Here is a 16,922-nt window from a genome sequence, read left to right as displayed (position 1 = left end):
GAGCGCAGGGTTGATAAGCAACTCTGGGTTTTCGGTTTCAGAACAGTGGATCAGCGTTGGGTTTATCAACTCTGAGCGTGTTCACTCTGGGTGGAGCGTGTGCATAAAAGCCATCGTCAATGGATCGCTGATAACATGATTCACCATGGAAACAGAAGAAACAAATGATTGATCCTCCCACTTCTCCACTTCTCAAAAAAGAAAAAAAGAAATCTCCGCTCCTCCCACTAGAGTTAGAAATATTAACGAATGAGCTTATGGTAGCCTATGGAGAAGAATTAACGGGATATTGTCTCATAACTCTGATCTAATCTCCTCGGCAATTCAGAAAAAAAACAGAGTAAACATTTTTTGTCAAGATAATCATTTCGCTTCCGTATGAGAAGCCATAGTCTATTTTAAAAAGTTACGCATATCAGCTGTAAAGTAATAAAGCTGGCGCGGCACAGCATTGCTTACAGTGCCTAAAGCCTACTGTGCAGTAAACAGAACAGACTGTCGCTTCTTTTAAATGGGGAGTGAAATACATTAACGTCAAGACACGTTAGGTGACAGTTTCCATTGAAGAGCCTGATTGATTTATTACCAGATCCATTTTCCTCAAGTGATCACAGTTTAAATTATTATATCTTTTTTATTTTATATTCATATTAGGCTATTTAACGAGGCTTGTCTGTGACTTTAGGATCGCACAAGTGAACTACAACGATCGCGTGCAGCCGCAGCGTTACATGAATCCACCTGACATAAATCTGTTCAGTGGCACAGACGTTAAAAAACATACAATAGGCTACAAATAGGTTTATTAATCTGAATGTAGAGCATGTCACGATGTGTAAGGTGGCCGCCTATGAACGGACCGAGGGCTGAGAACAAGGCTACTGATCAGATAAATGATTTGTCAAACGTAAAATCATCAGGAAATGATAAAAACATCCCGATGGAGATTTCTATAGAGTGATTTTGCTTCAAACTGTACAGGGACGCGTGTGACAGTGACACTCTTTCTTCAGTCGGAGCTGCAGCGTAAAGTGAAAACAAACTCGGGTAGGTCTAACCACCTATCCAGCAGGTTAGACCCACGGCGTATGTTGCCGCAGTAACTGACTCTCGGTTGCATTGAACCTGCTACCTGAAACGGAAAACCCAGAGTTTCCACCAACTCAGAGCGAACAAACTCCGGGTTGCCTCAAAACCAGCTACCTGAAACAGGCCCCAGGTACCCGTGAACAACGCACAAAAAAAACAAAAAACATGTGGCCTCTCTATGACATGTATGCAAGCATTCATTCAAACCCCAACACACACAGACTCGCATCCACAAAAACACCATGCTAAATAAGCACAGAGCATAATGAAAGCCTCCTCCCTCAGTCAAGGATACTCTCTTACCTGAGCTCTGTGCTTTCCAGGGAGGTGTGGGAGTAATCCAGCTCAGACAACAACATTATCCAGAGCCTGAATCCAATGTATTAGTGTGTAGATTACAAAACACGTTTCAAGGGCAAACCAAAAGGAAAACCAAAAACATGGGAGCTGGTCTAAAAAACGATCTTGGACAAAAAATTAAGAAGCATAAAAGATCTCCAGGGAATGCCACTATGCCGTGTTACCATGCTCTTTCTTATTTATTTGTCTTTATATTTAAGAAGTAAAGAGCAATTACCAATATTATCAAGAAATCAAGAAAAAACTAACCCTAATTTCTTAAAATTTTTGTTAAATGTGTGTAGTAATACACTTTACAAAAAACATTTATGCCTATATCTTCAGGAACTGACATCAAGTGATTGTATTGTTTTTATCACTTGAAGCAGTAACAGCTTTTGGTAAACGTTCCAAGTGCATTTACTTAAAAGTTCTTCTCTCCTAAGACAATTCCCCATCACATATGACTGCAGGTCAGATCACTTGGCACAACTATGTAATGCTTGACGTGTTCTACACATTGAACCTTTAAGTTAGAAAAACAGTATATCTCATTTGCATTTTTGCTTATAAAATATGTATCCGTTATCAATATGGTTGCAGGGAATTTGCCACTCTTATCTCACGTCTCCAGATGGCACACTCCCTTGAATTGCAACATGACACTCCCAAGTCAGTATTACCTTGACACCTTTGCACGACTAGGCATAACAGTCAGAGTTACCTCTCTGCAACATCCAGTAACATGTGGGCAGCCTTCTTTCCCTCTGGGGAAAACTCCAGTGAGTATCCGCACAACAGCCAAGCTACTCTTGAAAACAGCCCAGTCAGATGAAGGATTCTAGTTTCAGAGCTGCTGCTGTGCATTGATGTGAACTCAACTACAATTTATCTACTTGGAAGTATCTACTTGTAACGGTTCCAACTCTGCTCTGAGCCTTCCAACTAGAAATATAACGTTATAGGTCCCAGGGGCCAGTTTTGTAGCTAGGGATCAGCACACCTTATCCTTGCTTGCCACCTACAGCTAACCTTACAGGCTTACCTGATGGCAGTCTTGCATTACTTCCTAACAAGGCTCCAGGGGTACGGGCTCTACCGCAAATCTGTTCTTTGAATCCCCCTGGGTGTGCCCCCCCACTTGGGAGTCCATACCAGAAGCTGTTAACCTCAAAAACACAGCTGCCAGGGTCACAGGGACACAGAACCAGCCACCATTGTAAGGTGGTACTTATCAGAACAGTAAAAGTAAATAATTTTCAAAAACTATGAGACAGCAATGATGAAAGGACTGACAAAGAATGGTGCATGTATACTGCATCAGCAATATCGAGCTACCTTTTGAGAGATGATGCTGCCAGGCAGAAGTAAACACAACATTAGGAATCATATTACCCATCAGAAATACTGATATTTCAAATTATATTTTCAAAAGGAATGAAGCTTTCCAGGGCAGAAAACTAAATCCATTTTTGCAGCAGCAGAAGTGGTTTGTGTATTGGTTTGTGTATTTCACGATTCAACAGAGAATTGCATTACTTTACCCAAAACATAATTTGCTTTCTGCGAAATTGGCTGGGATAGTGGACTCACAAATAAGATGCAACATAATTGAGTCCTTTGTGTAACGTGGGCTTCATGCAACAATGACAGAGCAATAGAACAAACATTTTCAACTAAAAACAACACAAGCAGACCCAATATACTCGAGAAAATAAATAATCACTACAAAATAAAAGATAACACAATAAAGATAGCATTAAACTTGTCTTCATCAAGATGTGGCAGACAATACTAAGATGATGACAATAATGGAAGTCATTAAAATAATATGAACAAGGCAAAATGGCACATTTTGATCAGTTTTCTGTGCCCAAAAAGCCCCAAACTAAGAATGATTCTCCACATACTGTGAAAGTTCAAAATACAGAAATGTCTTTGCTCTCTGGTTGCTTCAAGCGCAAATTGCATTTTCTCTTAAAGCACTTCAACTTTCTCATCTGAATAAAACTCCAAATACCTCATGTCTTTTCATTTTCATGTGACCCCAGGGTGATGGACAGCATTCTAAAGACAGTTCCACAGAACTACCCTCTCTTTCCTGTTTCTTAATTGAGTTTTAGAAAATCCTATAGTCATGGGTGAGAGCGGGCCCTCAGAAACTTCACCCAGAATAAGAATGTGAAATTCATAGTCTGCAGTGAAAAGGTCATCTGGAAGTTTCAGTATCAATTACGACCAAAACAAAAATTGGTCTCATGGGATTCACTATGTTTCTATAAACACAATGCTTGGCATAATAAGACCTGTTAATGATTGCAAATTACCTGTCTGTCAAATGTTATGAATATGTGGAGCTTTCTAAATTGACACATTGTGATTTATGTTGCATAGTGTGCTGCATGTGTACATTTTCATATTTTATTTTATGTTATTTTTCACATATCTTTTTCTTTCCGGCTACTGTATATATATAGACTGTAACTGAAATCCCTTATAGCAAAAGCACAATCCTTCTGTGTATGTTCAGTTTTGTAAACATTTGTTTCCCATTCCATTTAAGCGATTGCATTAGGTACAGCTCTCTTGTCCTGCTTGACAACAAATTGGCCTAAATTCAGCTCCTCAATTGTTTTCTTCTTCTATACAGTAATGTGATGGCAACTTTACTGATGTGTAGGAGGGAATTACATATCTCTTATCCAGTATTAATGTTTTTGAAACCCATCTTCCCATCTTCTAGCAAGGTAGTGAGTTGTAGAGTGTGTGAGCCCTTTTCATACAAAGTAACAGTAGTGACTCTGAATTAGTTGGTTAGTAACTAGGCTGGGCTAAAACATCACTACTTATACTTTACTTTTTGGCACTGCACTCATCAATGGCGACCACCACAAATCCACAACACACACACCAACCATTTTTTAAATTGGAGAAGGATACTGTACGTAGCTACCCTATTGGGTAATACTGTACAACAAAGTGTATTGTTTTTTATGCAGCCTCTTACCATTCACTTGAAGTGTGTGGGTCTGAAAAAGTTTCTCGTAGCCATCGGCATGACAAGTATAGTTTCCCATGTGGGTCGTGGTCACCTTGGTGATGTATAATGAGCCATCATCCCCAAAGTCCTACAAGAGAGAGAAAGGGGGAAAAGTGTCTATGACTTAAATTTTGGTGATCTTGTTGCAACAGTGCAGAAGTGATGGTGGAAGGCATTTGAAGGAACACATGAACTGTTTCAATGGGAATGCAACAAGCGTGCAGTGTGCAAATGAAAAGACAAACATGTTACTAAAGAAAAAAACTAAAAAAACTAAGGAGAATAACAAATGTTTTCTGGAACATCTTATTGTACCAATCAGTGGAAAGAGATCAGATGAAAATAAACTGAGAGACTAAATTGATTAGTGAAGAAATTAGACAGTGTTGGCAATTTTCAAAAAGGGAAAAACAAGCAAATATAAAACTGCAATGAAAACAGTGTTTGCTATCCATTTCAGAAGCCATTGTCCCTGAAAGGCCCAAACAGCGAATTGTTGTCCTTTGGTTTACATGCAGGTCCCACAAATACATAAAACATGTTGAACTTCAATTCTCATGTGGCCTATTTAAAGCAAAACAAAAGACGTAATTAAATCAAAACCCATCCATGATGTGAACTTATGTATAGTCGACTGAAACATGATTTATTCATGCTGTGTTGTTATTAAAAAGCAACTCAACACAAATAAATGGTGCTGGAGAAGAAAAGAGTGCAAACAGAAGAATATATTATTCATCTACAGCCCAGATAGAAGCCCTCAAAGCTAATGAGCCCATTGACGGTGTGCTGGTGTGATGAAACAGTCTGGCAAAGAGTGAATGTTTGCCATCATGACACGTCATTGTAATGAGTTGTCTGTGTTGAGGTTGTGTTTCTAAAAAGTGAAAAAACTAGTAGTGTAGATTGTTTTCAATATAGAATCAACCTCTTTTTATGGCTTACTTTTCAACTTACTAAAAGTGATATTTGAATCTGAATGAAAAAATTAAATTAATATGTATTTAGGTTTTACTCCTTATTACTGCGAAATTTAAGAGGGAAGGCTATTTGTCAAATCGCTTTTGACATTATAAATACTAAAGACTTGTGTCTAAAGACACAAATGGCTGGCTTCTAGACTTGATAGAAATAATATTTTTATGTTGAAGTAATATGCAAATCAGATTTTCAATATAGCATAGTTTTCAGAATAGGGTAGCATGGATTTTGTTTAGTAGGAAGATTGTTGTTAAATTCTATGTTAATATTTCATCTTAATAGCTACAAGATATTTACAGAATGAAATACCATTAAATACCATTTGTATTGAAACCTGTTGTGATTTAAAAGAAAAAATAAGGTAAAACTATTATTGGACATAAAAATGATTAAGTTAAATATGTTTCTTAATCCGAGGAAAGCACTTAAATCTATATCAGTTATGTGAATAGTCATTTTAGAAGATTAACGTAATCAAGTGATTGTATTATCAATCTTCACAGAATACTACAAAAGTAGGTATTATTCGCCACTGCCAATGCACAGTGGTTTTCAGAAATGAAGTGCTCTGGCACTCAGCCTTCATTAGTTCTCTTCAGCGTCCACTAACTTGATAAGGGCCTTAGGGAGAAATTGTGTACCGTGTATTTTCTGTCATGCATTAAAAATAATCTTTCAGACATTGTTAAGTGGTTAACCGTCTGGTCCTCATTCCTTACAACTGAATACATTATTCTATGAAAAAAACTAACACTATTTTACGAACAAAAGATTCTACCAGTCCTCTTGTAACAGAGTTCATAGCCTACATTTTATTTTCTACATTTCACATATTTTCTGCCAGTTCAAGTCTTGACATTCAGCTTTAACCTTAAATGTCTACAGACTAGCCAGGAGACTCAGCCATCTTGTTTACAGGCATACATTGTGTTTATCAGTTTGTCGTGGTGTGCTCGGTTCTAACCTGCGAGCTCGGTAACAGCTCGGGCTGAGTGAAGCATCAGAGCTTTACAATATGAGGGGAAATCAATGGTGCGTTTTGGCCCCTTGGACGGAGAGCATATCGTGTCACTTTCTTAAATGAAAAATGAATGGGGGGAGAAATGAAGCTCAGAAGGGTGGAACGAGCCACGGTGGAGTCTATCGACATGATTCCTCCAACTCACATCACCACCCTCAACTCAGCTATCAGCAGCACCCAGCACCCAGCACTCTGCAGACAAAGCAAGCCAGTGTACAACTACTCAGGGAGAGGGGAGACAAGGGCATGTAGAGGTGGATTCATAAAGAGGCCGTAGCCCTCTAGAAACTATAATTAATAAAGCTGTCAGTGTCAGGTCACCTCTGAAATGACATGAGAGAGACACCTCATTGGAAAGCTAACCTCCGGTAGTGATGAGGTTTGGAAGAACACACAGCTAAATATAGGGGGTTGTTTGATATGAACGGTTTTCAACTAGCCAAGTTTGTTGTGATTAATTTTTTACAGTTTTGAAAAATTATTCAGCAAGATTCAGCAGTTTTTCGATACAATGTTCCCCATTACTGCATCTTCAACTGACCTCCCTGTCAACAACTTCCAGTTGCAATACTTTTTTTATGAAACAGGCTCAACGAAATGTCGTATAGTGTGAGATTACTCAGATTAATGTGGATATATTTAATCAATGCTGGGAACCCTAACCCAATCTTTAAAGAGGACCTATGATACTTTTCGGGGGGGGGGGGGGGGGGGATCACCGGACAAGATGTCTGGTGATCTTGTTTTTTTTGTAATTGTTAAGAACATCCCAGGGAAACCCCGGATAATGCATTTATCCAATGCTCGTATATCCAAAGTTTGATTCATCTTATTTATCTGTGTCATAGACCTACATTAAAATATTTTAAAAACATATAAATAAACATTATTGTCAGCTTTGTCCTTTGCTTTAACAAGATTATTTGTTTTGAATGGAAATTATGTATAGTTTGGTGGGAATTCATGCAAGAAAACCTTTTGTATTGTCCTTTTGTGATTGCAGCATCATGCGTCATCAACTCACTAGCTTTGTGGGCTTTTGTAAATGGAATTGAACAATAATTGAAATTATAATAAAGTGAAACAATGTCAGTCTGTTGAGAGAGAAAAACATAAACACCATACCTGGGATGGGATCTATGGGGGAGAAAAACAGGTCAAACATTCAGAAGTTAATAAGAAATAGATTCTAATGCAGATAGGTCACAGCACTCTTGATGTTCATTCAGAAATTATTGGTATACTGATATTACAGACAAAGTACTGAATATGAATTATTTCACAAAAGGTGGAACACACTTATCAAGATTGAATGTAGGTATTATAAATAATCCCATTCACTTTACATCTGGTACATGTCCACAATGCAGAGACAATGTGAACCCCGCCAGGATAAGGAACCAAAGCATTATGGGTGATAAAACACTCCTATAGAAAGGAGAAGAAAAAACATCCAGCCTAGATTGAACTGCTGTCATAATTAAATATATTAAATACATACTTTTCCTACTTTTTTTAAATAATTCCTTTTATTTTCATGATTGAAATTAAAAAGATTGGCGTAAAATCACATATACGCACAGTATATATTTCAGAGACGTTGTAAGTTGACTTTCAAACCAGGAAAAGTTACCCCATAAAGTAACTGATGAATATATTATATTAACTTCACATTCTTTCTCCAAGATACATTGCTGAATTCCCAAATCCTTAGATATTTCCGGGACCACGAAATAGGAAACCCCAACAGCAAACACACACACACACACACACACACACACACACACACACACACACACACAAACACACACTACTGAGTGTTTGGCTCGGACACTCAGGGAGGATTGAAAATACTGACAGCCTTGGATGATGATGCAATAGCTAGCAACTGTCAACTTCATGGAATTACACTAAGCTGCTTTGTCAAAATTTAGAGAGGCTCTATTGAACTCCAGGATTCAAACGCACCACTGGGATTAATGCGCAATTCTCTATGTCTGAATGTTGACAACATTTCTAAAATAACCACATTCTAAACTGGGAAGGCCCAGTAAGATTGTGCCAGTGAGAAACCTCCCAAGAGTACTCACAGGAATATTACTATAATTAAGGCTGGCAGAGGATTCACACAAATATTAACAGCCAGAAATTATACAGAAATTGTCTGAAAGGCAATTTGGAATTAGTCTGTGGATGCCAGGTGCAGATGAAATTCATGCTCCTGTCTGGAAGGAACAACAATGATTGACTGAAAGACTCAGAGGCAAAAATAAATCTGGATTAAGCTGCCTGTCGTTAGTGTGATGCTAGTGTTCCTTTGGCAGTTCCTTGTGCTTTGAGGTTTTCACACCGTTTTCTAATACGTCATAAGAGACTGTTGGCGCTGATGCTGATCCACTTGCTGGGGGTATTGGATGTTAGTGCAGCTGCTCTGGAGGTAATCTGTGCACTAGCAGAGGTTCTAAACCCAGGCTATTTTAGACACCAACAAATAATCAAATCTGACAAACACAGACCTCCGGGGTCCGTCTGAAGAGACATATTAGTCCCTGTAGCAGTTCAGCTCACTTCATAAAGCTGCACTGGCATCAAACATATGTACCATAGAGACAGAGGAAGTGTAATATTATGCAACAACATTAAATACAGATAATACAAAGATCACATGAGAACCAAAAGGTATTTAGGGTTAATTAAAATGTAAACTTAATATCATCTGCTTTCTCTCCTTGATGTAGAACTCGAGTTATGTGGACTGAAATCAAAAGTTTCATGTTTCCTCCAAGGGCATGATGGTTGCAATCCACAAAAGGCCAATTATTCCTCTGTCTCAATAATGGGAAAAATCGAAGACTGTATGATTCCACAATGAAAAGGTGAAAGTTAAAAATGTACGGAGGAAAAACAAGAATTTTAAAGAATAATAGGTAATTTAATTTGTCCTTCTGTCATTCTCAGACAAAGCTTCTTCTTTTCTGTTTCTACAATTGATATACCAAATAGCATTTGGCAGCAGAAGCTTTCATCCCTGAGCTGACATTTCAACTAAAAAAAACGACCGTGCAAGATCCGTTATTACGTCACAGGGAAACTGATGAATGTGTGTGATCTATGTTATGTTTTTCGGGGGAAATTTAGGAGATGAAAGAAAAAAGAACGTGATTCAACATGCTAAAACACCCAAGGATCAAAACAGTTGTTGGGGGGAAAAAAATCATGAAAGACATCAAAGCCTTTGTTGACCTTACACATAAATCCTCTAAAATATATTCTGAGCATTTCAATGGAATAATCTGACTTGACATTTATTTTCCTCCTAGAACTTGCATACTGCTTTTTTACGCCATGATCTGCTTGAAAGCAACCATCATATATTATAAAAAATTACCAAAAAAAGCAAAAGGAGGAAAGGCTGTGTCAGCCTAAGAATCACCTCATAGTGCTGGCGCTCTTCTTCATAGGAATCACACATCACCAACAACTGGAACCAGCGTGCCACTTTACAGCCAGTTGATGGTGCCAAGGATGACTGGCGACAGCTGGGCGCGACTTACTCATTTTAAGGGTCATCAACATTTAATGTTACATTAGTGGCTTCGCTGGGTCTCCCTTTATCTACTGCGACAGTGTTGACTTAATTATGCACAGCAGTATCATACTCATCGCGGTCAGCCCTGACACACGGAGAGGGAAAGGGTATAGGGCAAAAGGAGTTCTGTCTTTTTCTGTAACTCGCCACATTATGTGTCCATGCTCCTTTTGATGTGGATGGAAGTGACATAGAAGGTTTTCTGGGTTCACGCTTGCAGATTAACTCACTCACTCACTGGCAGACACATACACTCCTTCACCGAGTTGTAAAGGCAGGCTTTTCGTCTACAGCTGAACCCCTTTGGTATACCCCTTCATCTCATTTCTTTGTCTGAAATCCCTGTCCCTCCCTGTAGTCTCTAAACACAGAACACACACTGACATCCTGGATTACTGTCAAACGTTCTTCAATACAAAGCAAGCTTTAACAGTCAAATAACATGTGCTGACAATCTGAGCCACTGCCAAATACATAAAGTTGAAATATTATGAGAATGAAAAGATAAAAGTATCTGACATTTACAGGACCTGCAAAAAAGGGGAGGAGAGACGGCTCTGAAACAGTCATCAAGAATTGATGATGTCTCAATGTGAAAATAAATAAATATAATACCTGTGCATTGCATGTATTTGAGCCATCCAATTGTATATATATATATATACAGTATATATATATATATATATATATATATATATATATATATATATATATATATATACTATAATTTAATAATCAATAAATTATATAATAATCAATGCATATATGTATTCGTCACCCTCTTAAAATAATGGCCTAAATCATTTTTTCAGTGTTTTCAGGAAACACAAAAAACTTAACCAAAGATTGAATATATGATATTCATTAATAATTGCACTCAAACAGGTTATGTCAAAAGATGACTCTTGACATTGTAATAACAATTTCTGTCAATTATGTAAGATATTAGGAATAAACCCTTTATAATAATGTTTAACTTGTGACTTAAGCCATTTTACACACTTGTGAAATGTCCTTGAAAAAAAAATTAACAGTACATTTTGACTTAGGCAAAATAAAATGGCCTAAAACACACTCTTGACATTCTGTTAATATGGTATAATGGCCTATGTCAAGTAAAATCACATGATCTGTTCAACTGAGGATGTAGGCCATTTTACCAGAGGTGGCCAGCATCATGAGGAGATGATTTAAGCAAAAAAATCATTTTGGCCAAAAAGTGACTTAGGCCATTATTTTAAGAGGGTGACGTATGTAAGTCGAGTCCATTTAGCTATCTACGTATCGTCTCATCTTTCAATTTATCTTCCCATCTATCTATCTATAAACAATAAGTCAGCGAGAGTGACGACAGCCAGCTCTTACATTGATGTCTTCCAGGTTCAAGGAGTTCAGATATTGATGGTTTCTCTTCCACAGTATAGGAGGCTTCCTCTCCCCAGTGATCGCACAAGTCATCACTGCGCTCTGCCCAACTGTGACAACTGAGATGGTCACTTTCTGGTCATCTGGAAGGTCCAGCAGGTACACATCTGTTGAGAGGGGAAAAATACACAATGTAAGACTGATTGTCTAAAGCAGACTGGTTTAATTAAGGCTTTGAGACATTTAAATACACTGCTGAGCTAAAGTAGCAACACTTCTAGAAATTGAAGTTTGAAGCTTGAACGGGTTGAAATAAAGTTCACTTATGCCTTATAACTGAAATTTGATTGTCATCTCTTTGTCACTGAGATACTTCACAAATCATTTTGCACACATTTTCTCTTAATGAAGCCTGACAATAACAATGCAAAATACCAGTCTCAATTAGCTGCTGTTGTGCTATAAAGGCAGATGTTTCCTTAGTTAAAGATGCACCGATGCAGCACAATTATTGCATTTTGCAAAGTAATGGGAGGGAATTAAGTTAAATGTTGTGGAAATTATTTTCATAATTCATGTAAGTATGCTAATGGAGGTCCTACTTTCTTTGTTGGTCTCTGGGGACCTGGGTCCACCTTAATGTACAGTACCTCTTTGTTAAGTATAAGTACAACAAAAAGACACTTTTGAGAGGCACCAGTATTGCAGGTGTAGTTTGGATCTCTTTTACAACAACGTGTCTCCACGTAAAAGAGTGCATCCTTTCTGATAAAAGTAACATAGAACAAAAAATAAAGAAAAGCTTGCCCTGCCAAGAGCTTCCCCATAGAAACCCAGCCCTCGACCTTGACCAAAGTCAGTGGTTAGCTCAATGCAGTATGTTGGTAATACCTAAACGTTTTTAGAGCATGTTTCTGGTAATGATGAAATGTGGTTACATTATCTTCGGTTCATTTGTATGCATTACTGAAAGCCAATATTGACACAAAGAGAAACCAGGGTGGGCTGGCGAGAGGTCAGTGAGGCTGTGGTTGGTTTAGGCTTTTTTGTGTTCCGTTTTTTGATGAGACAATGAGTACAATGTAAACTCATCAGTTCTTTGGTGGTATTATGTAACTTGGCATTTTAGGAAATGCTTTTTAATCTTTCTTTTGGTTAATGAGAAACGTAGCAAAAGGAAACAGAGACTCAATTTGTTCTGCTCCTTAGGGCATGAAATACAAAACCTAATGAAAGAGCAGGTCCGGCAGACAGTTTTCAGTTGCCTCAACCAGGAAAAAAGGACGAGAGCCCCCTCAATTACAGCATGACTCCAGTGGCCTGTATAATGGTAGTGGAAACACTGGGTCCACTTGTTGTGTCTCTGAATTGTGAACATAGCTAGTCTGTTTAATCCAGGCCAAACGGACCGGAGAGCCAATCAGAGCTGTGAGACAACTCATACTTCTTTATCAGTGGGAAGCTTCCAGTTAATACTTCTTATCTATCATTTAGTCTATTGAAACCCTGCTTAAACGCTGGTAAATCTCTGCCAGGATTACATCAAATTAGAGGATTAATAACAGATGTTTCTGCTGAGTGGAGTGTATTTTTAAATTTATATGATTATACTGTATGTGGAGAAATCATGAAACTATATAACAGGTGAAATTCTGTTTTTTAATAACATAATTTACAGCACAACTACAGTATTAGCCATTTATTTATTTCAATTGATCAGCAGGTAATTTGGATTTTCACAATTTTTCATTTTTCATTTCATTATTCAACGTCCCTTAGAAGAAGCATTTCTTTAAATTTGGCTCATTCTGCAGGAAATATAACAGTAGTTGGGTTTGAATTCAGCTCACGAAAAGTGTTTTTTCAGTGTATATATATTACAGATGTTCTTCTTGTCATGTATGTGTGAATGTCTTTAGATCGTTTAGTCATTTTATACACTGTTTGGATTATACACTTTTTTATTTTGTTTAAATTGTAGTGCTTCATGATAAAACATTTAAAGCAAACAGTTGAATTAATAGTGTGCATACCTATCCTAGACACACATACAACATTAAATGAGAACACAGTTGAAATATTCATTCAGTAATTTCTTACAAACAGACATGATCCATTTATTAGTCAGTCTCTTTGACTGATGATAAAAACATCTTGTGATGGCCGGAATAGAGGGACATTCATGAAAATCACCCGTCACTTGTATTGATCTAGAAAGGGACGGCTTTAAATGGCACATAAAAGGCAATAACCAACCTCATAAGGAAACTGAAACATTTCCCCTGTGTACCTCCTAATGTGACAGAAATAATCTGATCAGTTATGAGCTGTTTGTATGTCATAAATAAATGACAACAGCAATCAGCAGGGGTGATGGGAGCAGGGGTGATGGGAGAGGCAATATGGCCAGAGAGAAAGGATGACAAAGGATATTCAGCTAAGAATTAAATGGCTACATTGATTTTTTTTTATAAAATTGTACACATTGTAAACAAGCAGACCAGTTTGCCTGATTAGTGACCAATTATTTTGGAGGTGAAAGTGAAAGCACCCTCTAATGTTGCTAAAAACTCTCATTAGTACGGTAGGTTAAAGTTGAATCAGGATGTCCATCTGTAAACTCTAATGGATGTTTATAATAGAGACTTTGGGTAATACTTTTACCTTTCTTTCAGTTTCAATCAATTTGACTTTTGGGGTTTGAAGTTAAGACTGTTCAAACTGTCACACCATCAAGTTAAGTTGAGATTGAAATGGGTTTAAGTTTGAATGACAACCATTATCAGCAGTAAGTAAGTACAGTTAGATACTATGCTATGTTTAAGAGTGGGTTTTTCTATATTTATTTAATTATAAAAGAACAAACAAGATGTAGAGCTAACACAAATCAAGAGGTAGGCATTTAGGGAGTCGAACCCCGGTCTTTAGAGTGATGTATGAGCTATCCAGTTGCTACTGACACTGACACGTATAGCAATATACAGTAGCAACCAGATCAACATGCAATGCAGCCACTTGGTGGTGGGTGGAAACGTTGACAAAAATCTCCTTCAATAATGCCCTCCCTAACCATTCAATTACAGCCCCCTTGTATCTCTATGCTTTTAAAATACGCTGCAAGCACCAAACTCGATTTACCGCTGATCCCTGGGGGGACAGAAATGTGTGAAGTCATTGGGTGAATTTAAAAACGAAAGTGGATACACAGACGTCAAAGCAGCCTCCATCATAGCTTTTGTGGGTGGATGGAGGAGGGGAGAAGAAAGTCATGGCTAGTATAACTTGAATGAGCCACTCCTCAGGGAGACGGGAGTCTGGGCTGTTGGAGCCGACTCAAACCTCTCATCCTCTGTGAGAGATTTATCAGAGGAGGAAGTGGCCTTGGCTCCTCTTTTTGCTCTGATTTGAGACCTGAGGGGACCCAGCCTTCTGGGAAGGATCAACCTTCACCGTCCAACCTGTAATTAGTGATTAACGGTGAGGTACAGACTTTTGATTTACTCTGCGCTCTGCTCCCAGAATGGGATGTTGGTCAGTGCCACGGTGAGAGGTAAATCACCTATTGCACTGGAGGCAACAAGCTTGTCAGGGAAAATAGCATGAGCCTGCAAGACATTGCAAGGGGGGCTGCTGCAAGAAGACAAATTGCACCAAGGTTGCTTAGCCAACCCCAATACTCCGTCCTCTATCATGCTCTGCCGCTCTCATTCTCTAGCACACGCTTGCTTGCTCTGTCTCTCTTCACCAAGTCTTTCATTCCTCTAACACACTCTCTTTTTCCCTCTATGTGATGTTCAGTGCTACTAACAATGAACGATTGTGTAATTCAAATTGCTTGGATTTTGACATTTTGAGGTGATGGTAAAATAATTGTTATCTTACGCTGAGTATTCATAGCGCACACGCAACAACTCAAAGGGGAAAAAACAGCCCCAAAACAGAGTACACATTCATGTGAACATCCTTAGATCTTGGATGAATGAGTTGATTGGTGCAAACTCTCTCCCAAAGCAAGAAAGGAGTTTCTGTTTTTTGACACCAGAGATGAGTGCCTCAGTGGACTCAAATGTTTGAAAGAGAAATAAATAGTTTGAACGCTGAACTACACAAATTCCAACCATTTTCCAGAGGATGATACTGTCTTTTTGTTTTCATGTTGAACTGCCGCCATAAGTTCCTTGCACTGCAAAATAAAACAAATCCTTCCACAATAAGGCAACAATAACATGACATGACTTATTGTCATGTGATTGTTAAGGATTCCCATAAAGACAAGAACGCATTTTGACAGGGAGATAATAACCCAACTTCACACTATTCAAGTTTGTATTACCTCTCTCAGCTCTTGACATAGACACAAACTTAGTTTAGAAAAGTTATAAATATAAATGAGTGAGTAAACATGGGGAGGGAATGCAAGCATGTTTAACCTTATTAACTAAGACAGAAAAAAGGGGTAATACGCAAAAGCTCCCTTGCTAAGAAAACCCAGACCATACAATTAGGCAGTTATATGTATACGGAAGATTGTTCAGAGATAACTTCTAAATTGATTTAATGTTGGAAATTGAAACATATGAGGCTTTCCATCTCAACGTCAATGACTTGTCATTAAGAAATGCTGTGCATCTTTGAAGGTTATAACTTCAGTCAACATCATCTGACACTGTCATAGTCAAAAATCTGCACAACTGAGTTCATTGATGGAAATAAATGCATGATTGCTTACACAGAAGCTACAGCTCAACTTTGGGTCAAGGAACTCCGGCTTCATTTTGAGGCTGGAATCTTTGATGTGGATTCTGTGCTTTTCCACAAATGAGATTATTCTATAATACTCTGAACTTCACAATCCAAGAGGAAATACCCAAGGCAAAGCTGCAGTGACCCATCTTTCAGCATTCATCCACATCCCAAGTCTCATCCGTCCACATCTACAGCTAGAAGAAATAATTGAGGTCTTGCAGCATTATTGCAAAAACACTACGTTTAACAATGCAATAATTACAGGTGCTAGGGCGAGAGGATAATTATTACCCTCATTCTCTCTCCTCCCACAAACAAAATAAACAGCAAGATGGCTGTAAAACATTAACAAATGGCCTCAGCGAGTGCATTACCTCTGGCTGATCAGCTTAAAGTCGGTTTCGGGACTCCTGTTGCGATAGATCCTAAGGGAATGGCTAGCATTAGTATGCAACAGATCTTAAGAGGAGCACTAATTGGATTAATGTTATCACAGCTATCTCGTAGAAAACAACTAATGAAAAATGCTCTATCTTACTGCAATAAGTAAATCATGGACCACTTAAGCCATAGCATAAGAGAGGCCTTGATTTAATGGTTCCATCAAATTTCACATACATAAACCTGCATGGCTACCAGCTATATCATATTGCGTCGTTTTATATTTTACTGAGGGTTTAATGTTGAGTGATGCCTGTCACACACCTGCATGTTTTAGGGTTTTAAGAGGGCAATATAGTTTTCTAATGCAT

At 38.1% G+C, this 16,922-nt stretch overlaps 1 protein-coding gene across 1 annotated transcript in view; it reads right to left on the bottom strand.

Annotated features, from left to right (window-relative positions):
* Nucleotides 1-16,922, bottom strand: part of fstl5 (follistatin-like 5) — a gene marked incomplete at both ends in the record, with an annotated part of 148,075 nt that overhangs the window by 44,207 nt on the left and 86,946 nt on the right. Inside the window, 3 exons of the mRNA XM_080036085.1 lie at nt 4,436-4,556; nt 7,596-7,607; nt 11,425-11,591. Of these exons, the coding sequence (XP_079892211.1) occupies nt 4,436-4,556; nt 7,596-7,607; nt 11,425-11,591 (300 nt within the window). The remainder of the gene's footprint in view (nt 1-4,435; nt 4,557-7,595; nt 7,608-11,424; nt 11,592-16,922) is intronic.

The sequence above is a fragment of the Ammodytes marinus genome (assembly GCF_949987685.1).
Source record: "Ammodytes marinus genome assembly, chromosome: 10".
In the NCBI taxonomy this organism is placed as follows: domain Eukaryota; kingdom Metazoa; phylum Chordata; class Actinopteri; order Uranoscopiformes; family Ammodytidae; genus Ammodytes; species Ammodytes marinus.
Note: the sequence above shows the minus strand (reverse complement) of the source record. Positions and strands in the feature narration are given on the sequence as shown.